Raw genomic sequence first — 10,000 nt, 5'->3', positions numbered from 1 at the left:
TTTCTTTTTCTCTTTTGTTCATTATCACTATTTTCCACCGCTTGCTTTTCACCGTCTTAATCTTAATTTACTTTTAGAATGCTAAATAATTTCTGATTTTGTACCTCCTTCGACCTCCTTTCCACACTCAGAAACACAAATCGTTCGATTCGCTACGTTACCTGCTGTGCTCCCTTGATCATTGCTGTGTGAATCTGCAAGGTTTCTCGTAGCCATCGCCGAAGCCAACGCCCTAGCCAGACAAGCGAACAATCACAGGTCCACTCGTTCCCTTGAAGAGCCAGACCGCCTGAGGGAGAATGAGATGTGTAATTTAATATAAATGGGTTTGAATACGTGTATGAGGGTATGAGAGTGGAACTGAGAAGCAGGGGAAGGCTATGACAAGGGAAGGGAAGCCACAGAATAACATGGGTGTAATATAACCACGGGGATAATGATAAAATATGTAACAGAAGAGTTTATGTGTAATGCATTTCTAAAAGTTTTTGTGTAAATCCAATAGTGTTTTCATTCTAAAAAAAGGGAAGTTTACATATACAAACGCACACAAATGTGTGTATACGTGTGTGTGTGTGTGTGTGTGTGTGTGTGTGTGTGTGTGTGTGTGTGTGTGTGTGTGTGTGTGTGTGTGTGTGTGTGTGTGTGTGTGTGTGTGTGTGTGTGTGTGTGTGTGTGTGTGTGTGTGTGTGTGTGTGTGTGTGTGTGTGTGTGTGTGTGTGTGTGTGTGTGTGTGTGTGTGTGTGTGTGTGTGTGTGTAATTTTGTTTTCCGTGTAAAGCATCTGCATGGCCATATTATAAGCAGACATTCCCAGAGAAATTTTGTTGTTGTGTCATTCATATTATCATCTTTTTAAGTAACAGAGATAGAAACATTTATTTGATATATAAAAACCCAAAAACTTATTAAAAAAGCTTTAAATAATGTGGTCTACATTCTGTATTTCTCTGTCTCTCACGATTGCCCTTAAGTACTTTTCTATTCTTGTATATGTTATACATTATCATATATTTGTCTTTATTGCTATATCAAATGATAAGCGTTTTTAAGTAGTGCTGTAACAGAAGCTGGGTGTGTATACCATCCCTGATAAGCATTTTAATCAATTTCAAGTTGGTTAAAGAGATGTAAACATGAAACAAATGTTAAGGGACACATGTAATAAATTATTTTACATTACATTACCTGTGACATTAAATAAGAAATGTGACAATTAAATCATACATTGACAGAACCATCGAACTTAGAATGATCAAGAACTTATTTCATTTATATATATCAAATAGAAAGATATTATTATGAATACGAGTTCTGGATTGTACAAACTTGACAAAATTTATGTCGCTAGCAGTGTTTGGCAGCCATGGTGGTCAACCTGACCTGACCTTGGAATATGTGAATAATGGTTTCACGCTCTGAGGGCCAAGTGGGAATTTATATGTAATCTCTTCAGGTCAATTTCCGCACATGGGCGGGTCATTCTTATTCATTTCACGGGAAGTATTTATACATATATACATATATAATATGTAAATACATACGTGCATATATACATACATACATACTCGTACATACATACATAAATACATGCACACGTACATACATGCATACTGTACATACATACATCCATCCATCCATACATACATACATACATACATACATACATACATACATACATACATACATACATACATACATACATACATACATACATACATACATACATACATACATACATACATACATACATACATAAATGCATACATACATGCATGCATGATACATACATACATACATACATACATACATACATACATACATACATACATACATACATACATACATACATACATACATACATACATGCATACATACATACATACATGCATACATACATAAATACATATATACATACATACATACATACATACATACATACATACATACGGCGAGCCACAAAACTGATTCCAAATATCAAAAATAAATCATACGAAAATCGACTTAAGTACATGAATCTGTTTTCCCTAAAAAAGCGTAGACTCAGAGGTGACTTGATACAGGTCTTTAAGATTTTAAAGGGAATTGACAACATCAAGAGTGACCAAATTTTCACATTGAATGAGAATCAGACAAGAAACAATGGTTTCAAACTGTCCGGAAATAGATTCAATTTGGAAGTAGGTAGAAACAACTTTGCCAACCGTGTAGTTAATGAATGGAATAAACTTCCTGCACAGGTAGTGCAATGTAGTTCAGTTCAAAGCTTTAAGAATCATTTAGATAAATACCTAAGTAAGATGCTGTAATGATTATAATTTATGTTATATTATTTGTTTTTGTTTTGTTAAAATTTGTCTGTCTGATTTTCATTTATTATTAGTTATATGTCAATTTATAATTATTTACTATTTACCTGTTTATTTGTTATTCAACTATACCTATGCATTTATTTATGTATTTTATTTGTTATTTTTACATTATTATGGTTTTAATTTATTATCAATATGATATATATATATAAATATATATATATATATATATATATATATATATGTATATATATATATTTATATATGTATATATATATATATATATATATATATATATATATTGCATCCGACCTAGATATGGATCAAAAGGTCTCCTGTCGGCATGCTCCGCCTTTGTAATCTTTGTAATACATACATACATACATACATACATACATACATACATACATACATACATACATATATGCATACATACATATTTACATATATACATACATACATACATGCATACATACATACATACATACATACATACATACATACATACATACATACATACATACATACATACATACATACATACATACATACATACATACATACATACATACATACATACATACATGCATACAACATACATACATACATACATACATACATACATACATACATACATACATACATACATACATACATACATACATACATACATACATACATACATACATACATACATACATGCATACATACATGCATACATACATACATACATACATACATACATACATACATACATACATACATACATACATACATACATACATACATACATACGTACATACATACATACATACATACATACACACAAACATACATGCATACATACATACACACATACACAAATATATACATACATACATACATACATACATACATACATACATACATACATACATACATACATACATACATACATACATACATACATACATACATACATACATACATATATACATACATATATACATACACACAAGGGATTACAAAGGCGGAGCATGCCGACAGGAGACCTTTTGGTCCATAACTAGGTCGGATGCTGAAAAATATAATAATAGTAAATAAATAAAAGAAAAATGAATAAAAACTATAACAATATGAATTATAATAAACAAAATAAATAAATTCATAGGTATACTTAAATACTAAAGAAAAGGGTAAGTAGTAAATAATAATAAATTGACAGATAGATAATAATAAATGAAAATCAAGCAAATAATAATAAACAAACAAATAATAACAAACAAATAAAATAAATGGCAGTCATTACAGCATCTTGTTTAGATGTTTATCTAAACGAATCTTAAAGCTTCGAACTGAACTTCATTGCACTGCCTCTGCTGGAAGTTTTTTTTTGTCCATTCATTAACCACACGGTTGGCGAAGTTGTTTCTACCCATTTCCAAATTAAATCTATTTCCTGACAGTTTGAGACCATTATTTCTTGTCGAATTCTCATTCAGTGTAAAAAACTTTGTCATTTTTAATGTTGTCAATTCCCTTTAGGATCTCAAAAACCTTTATCAAGTCACCTCTGAATCTACGCTTTTTAGGGAAAACAGATTCCTATGTTTTAGTCGGTTTTCGTATTATTTATTTTCTATATTTGGAATCTGTATTGTGGCTCTCCGTTGTACTTTTTCAAATCTGTCAATGTCTTTAATGAGATTCGGTGACCATACGGAAACAGCATATTACAAATGTGGACAAACTAACGATTTATATAGCTTGTTAATGAGTGATGGATTTTGAAGTCAAAAGATCTCGCAATCAGTCCTAGAAGCTTGTTTGTTTCTCGGAGGCTGAAATACACTACTTAGATGATTTGAGATCGTTACTCATAATTACACCGAGGTCCTTTTCACTTTCCACTTTTGTTAACGAATTTCCAAATAACTTGTAATGTTACTGTTATTTTTACCCATGTGCATAACCTTGCATTTACTTGTCTTAAATTTCATTAGCCATTTTTCAGACTATTGCTGTGAGTTATCTAAATCTTATATCTAATTGATTTAATTGATCATTTGCCATTCCGCGACAGTTTTGTATCATTAGTAAAAAAAAAAAAAAAAAAAAAAAAAAAAAAAAAAAAAAAAAAAAAAAAAAAAAAATAGATTTTAGTCCGTAGTCTATATCATTTATATATACTATGAATAGAAGTGGCCCAAGAACGGAACCTTGAGGAACTCCACCCGTAACATTTTTCCATCTAGAAGTTTTGCCAATTAGACCAAGTCTCTATTTTCGATCATTCAACCAATTACTAGTCCAACTCAATAGGCTACCACTTACTCCATGTGAAGCTAATTTAGTAAGTAGTCTTTCGTGGGGGACAGTATCAAAAGCTTTTGCAAAGTCTAAGTATACTGCATATATAATGTTTCTTTTGTCATAATTTGAGATGATTGTGTTGTAGAACTCGAGTAAGTTGGTCACGCAAGAACGTTTCCGTCTGAATCCATGCTGGGTATCATATATAAAACAATTACTTTCTAAATGATGTTCGATAGCATCTCTGATGATAGTTTCCATAATTTTTCCTACAATTGAAGTAAAGCTTATATGCCTGTAGTAATTTGGTTTATTTTTTGTCACCTTTTTTTAATATTGGAGTAACATTAACTAGTTTTAATTCTCTTGGGACATTTCCGGATATGATGGATTTTCTTGAAAATAATTTCTAGTGGAAAAACAATCTCATTTTTTATTTTCTTTAAGATTTTTGGATGCCAGCCGTCAGGTCCTGGTGTTTTATTAACTTTGAATTTCTCCATTCACGTATTAATTTTTCTTTTGTTATATTTACCGTAGTAAGTTCACAGGTTTCAATGTGGAGTTGACTTTAAGGTATTTCGTTTACGAATACTGAACCAAAATAGTTGACCGTCAGCAGATAATATTGGGCCAATATGATTCCTAATAACCTTTTTTTATCTCTAATATAACTGTAGAATTCTTTGAAATTCGCTTTGGATTTATCAGCGATATTCATTTCGTATTGTCGTTTTCGTTTTTATTGTCTTTTTTAAGCCTCTCTGTATTATTACATAGCTTTGATAGTCATTAAGTACACACGAGCACTTGTATTTCTTATAAGCCTGTCTTTTTTTAGCAATACTTTTTTCAGTTTCTTTGCCAAACCATTTTGGGTGAGCCTGATTTAGGTGGCGCCTTTCCTTAAACGGGATGTAAGTATAAATCATCTTAGTAAGCGTTTTTTTTTGTTTTTTTTTTAAATCTTTCCCACATCTGATCTACAGGTCTTTCGCTTAATTTTGCCTCCCAATCTGTAAGGTGAAGCTCCTGACGTAGTCCTATAAACTGAGCTTTACTGAAATCGGGTATTTTAGAAGCACAAGTATCTATTCGGAATTATTTTTAGCAGATTGAATCTAAGGTGTGATGGCTACTTGCAATATTTTCACCAACTTCTACATCGGTTATCATACTTTCACGACTAGTGATCAATAGATCGAGAAAGTTTCCATGTCTTGTGGGCTCTTTTACATGCTGAAATAAGTAATTGTCACCGAGAAAATCTATCAAGCGACTACCTATATGGCTATGTTCAAGGGTCATCCAATCAATGTCAGTAAAATTGAAATCACCCATCATCAATAAGTCCTGGTTGCAGAAACTTGACAGTTCTTGAAACAGCTTGTCGTCTGCTAATGATAATATTTCTGGCCTATATATTACACCTACATTCATTTTTTCCCATTTATTTGGGTTAATTCTACCCACAAACTATCATGTTCATCCTGTTACACTTTCTCTAAAACACAGGCGTTGACATTGTTCGTAACGTACAACAGAACACCCCCACTTTTCTTGTGGTTTCTATCCTGATGAAAGTGTTTAAATCTCGCAATATTAAATTCAGCCTCAAACTCTCCACCATTTAACTATGTCTCGGTTATTCCTATCATATCGATATTTTTGCTTTTGACATACGCTTGAATTTCTTGGAATTTGTTCCTGATACTACGAGACTTAAAGTAAATGGTATTAAGAAACTATGATTATTTCTTTTTGACACGTTTTGTGTTTCAAAATCATATCTTGGATTATAATTCTGTTCTTTATTGACACCTACCTCTATATCGATATTTAGTTCTTCATTAACATTCAATGCCTCATATATATTAACCCCTTCACGGACATCTGGTCCCTCACGGTTAACCGATCTATTATGTATACCTTTCTCCCCTTCGTCACCGCGTTTCACATCGGCCACCCGTTGGTCATTGTTATTCTGTCCGGCATCCTTTCCTAAAATTATATTCTGTCCTCCGCTGACATTATATCCTACCGTGATATTTTGTCCTCCACTATCATTACATACCATTGTGATATTTTCTCCTCCACCATCCTTATATCCCATAGTGGTTTTTTGTCCTCCACTATCATTACATCCCATCGTGATATTTTGTCCCTTGATATTGCATTTTAATGTAATATTTCGTGCTCTACCGATATTATATCTTAAGATGATATTTTGTCCTACACAGATATATTGCCCTACATTATTGCTGTACCCTATTCTGTTTTTCCCAATACACTCTATTTCCCCTTCCCTCTGAGTTCCTACCCTAAAAAAGGAACTAGTTCATTACAAACTCCCACAATGAGGTTTGTAAGAATATCTTTGCCTCTGCGAGTAAGGTGGATCCCATCAGAAACATAAAGGTCATGACGCCTGGAAAGGAGATACCAATGATCAAGAAAGTGATATCCCAGTTGTGTGCATAATCGTGATATCCTCTCATTGATCCCTATGGCTCTACTGTTTGTACACGAGCCACCATAGATCCTCGGAAGGATTCCACAGACTACGTGACGGCTACCACGTTCCTTCATCTCCTGTAATTCCGAACAAGTTCCTCTGATCTCACCCTACCCACATCGTTATTACCGTATGAACAATCGTAACGGTGTTCGTCCGCCTTTGCTCGCTGATGGTCTGGGTACAATAGGCGATCCTACAGTCCAGTTGACATACAAGCTTGCAACGTCGTTTAGTCTTCCGCTGCAGGATGTCGTCATAGCCTTGCACCATGGAGACCCCCACCACCAAGAACTCCTGATTTTCAGCCACCTCATCCTCCAGCAGAGCAAAACAATTAGCTAGGGCCAGCGGTTGCTCCGCAGGGCATCCGCTTACCGAACGCGGGCTTGACAAATGGGACCCCACGGAGTGCCCCTCCCTCACGGCAGTAGTAGAAGTGGAAGACCTGAAACGCTCTTCGGGTTGTGGGGAAGACACTTTTCTCACAGAGTGAACTCTTGAGAAAACGAATTTCCTTCTCACACATCCTGAGACGGTCCTCCAGGTTCACACAACCTTTACAAGCCATTTCGCTCCTACTTCGGCAACACAAACGGCAAAGAGAAAATAGAAATCAACAAAAGAAACAAAAGAAGTCACTAAAACTAAATGCACGAAGCTTACTCTGCTTACCTTATACTATTACTCCTACCTTTGGAGTACAGTAACAGACTTCTGTTTTGATTTCAAATGACTAGAACACTACACTTTTTCATATGCCTGTAACTGTATAGGGCTATACGTGTACAGTTACAAAAACACAAGAAATAATCAACTTAACAAGAGGTATTCTGATATATGTATGTATATATGTATACATACACACACACACACACACACACACACACACACACACACACACACACACACACACACACACACACACATATATATATATATATATATATATATATATATATATATATATACATATACATATACATATACATATACATATACATATACATATACATATACATATACATATACATATACATATACATATACATATACATATACATATACTTATACATATACATATACATATACATATACATATACATATAAATATACATATACATATATGTAAGAAAGATCAAACAAAGAGCAGCTCACACGCACAGTCGTAGGACCCACTGCAAACTGGCACGTCCCTGATGGCGAACAGGGAAATTCTTCATAGATATATGGGGTACCGTCATAATGACGGCGTGGACCATTGGGCGCCCTATAGATATAGGGATTCACCGAATATAATGAATAAGGTGACACCAGAGAAATATCTCACCAGGAACCAGTTGCCACGAAAGTGAGATTACTGCCAACCCCCCTTCATAGCCAATATGAACAGCACAACAAAAACAAAACCGCGCGTTCCTGTTGGATCATCGTCTCCTAAAGGTCCAACTACATTGTCTCGTGTGTTTACGGGCAGTGTGCCACCGAATGTAAGCACTGTCCAGGCAGATCCAAGTCTTGGACATTAAACAACATAAAGAAAATTAAGATCTATACTAACAACGTAACAAGTCTCTCAGAAGATCATAGGCTGGAAAGTTTAATGGAAGAACTAGACAACATCAAGTGGGACATCGTAGGACTGTGCGAAGTGCGAAGAGTGGAAGAAAAGCTGATACAATTACAAGATGTTCACCACCTGTTCTACGATAGAGGTAATGACAAAGAAAGATCTAGTGGAGTAGGATATTTGATCAACCGAGAGGTTGCTGGTAACGTGGTCAAGTTCAGTACTTTGTCAGACAGAGTAGCTTGGATTGTCATTAGGCTGTGTAAAAGGTACTCTCTAAAAATAGTTCAGGTTTATACACAGAGTTCAGACGATGAAATTGAGTCGTTCTATGATGATTTTAGTTAGGCCATGGATCAAGAAAAAAGTACACGCTAATTATAGGAGACTTTAATGCTAAAGTGGGGAAGAAGATAGGAGATAAGACGTGCATTGGGAAGTTTGGAGTAGGTGAAAGAAATGACAGAGGCAAGATGTTAGTAGATTTTGCAGATAACTACAACATGAGGATAATAAACACTTTCTTCCAAAAGCGTGTAGGTCGTAAATGGACGTGGAGAAGTCCAAATGAAACAGCAAGAACGAAATAGACTTCATGTTAGGAGACGAGAGCAAAAGCGTTAGCATTGTTATGGTGATGAATCAAGTCAAAATAGGTAGTGACCATAGAATGGTAGGTTGCACAGCTAAATTCAATTTCAGAGCTGAGAGAAATAAACTGATTTTAAGAAAGAAAATAAGCCTTGCAAAGGTTAATTATAATGATAAGAAATTTCAGTTAGAAATTAAAGATAGATTTTAAGATCGAAGAACTAACGAGGACAGCGTGGAAGATATTAATTTCAATTCAGTGAATATCATTAGGGAATCGGCAGAGAAAGAAGGAAGCGCAAAAAATATTATAGTAAGCAAATACTCCAAAGCTACAAATGACCTAATTAAAAGAAGGAGGACCATGCGGATCAAAACCAGGAGAGATGAAGTAGGAAGAGTAGAAGTAAAGAAGCTTATCAACAAAAGGCAGAGATTAGAGAAAAGAAGGAAAAACATGGATGAAATAGAGGAAACTATTCGGAAAGGTAAAAGTATTAAAGCGACCGAGCGCAGACATGCTTTCGGAAGACAGCAAATGATATGTTTGAAAGACAGAAATGGAGAAATCATTAACTGCAGGGACAGAATGGTAAAAGGAGTATAAGAGTTTTACCAAGAGCTTTACTCATCGAAGACCGTAGTTGAGTCAGTAAATTCATGTGTAAACGTTAGTAGTGTACCAGTGATTACAAAGGAGGAAGTAGAATTTGCTCTAAAA

The 10,000-nt window shown here is 34.5% G+C and overlaps 1 protein-coding gene across 1 annotated transcript in view; it reads right to left on the bottom strand.

Moving 5' to 3' along the window:
• LOC143020286 (chaoptin) overlaps nucleotides 1-10,000 on the bottom strand; it is an 860,981-nt gene that overhangs the window by 186,353 nt on the left and 664,628 nt on the right. The window contains exon 6 of the mRNA XM_076176530.1: nucleotides 162-289. Within this exon, the coding sequence (XP_076032645.1) occupies nucleotides 162-289 (128 nt within the window). The remainder of the gene's footprint in view (nucleotides 1-161; nucleotides 290-10,000) is intronic.

The sequence above is a fragment of the Oratosquilla oratoria genome, chromosome 39 (genome assembly GCF_046742065.1).
Source record: "Oratosquilla oratoria isolate Oo_2021 chromosome 39, ASM4674206v1, whole genome shotgun sequence".
In the NCBI taxonomy this organism is placed as follows: Eukaryota; Metazoa; Arthropoda; class Malacostraca; order Stomatopoda; family Squillidae; genus Oratosquilla; species Oratosquilla oratoria.
This window is presented reverse-complemented; position numbering and strand designations above follow the sequence as displayed.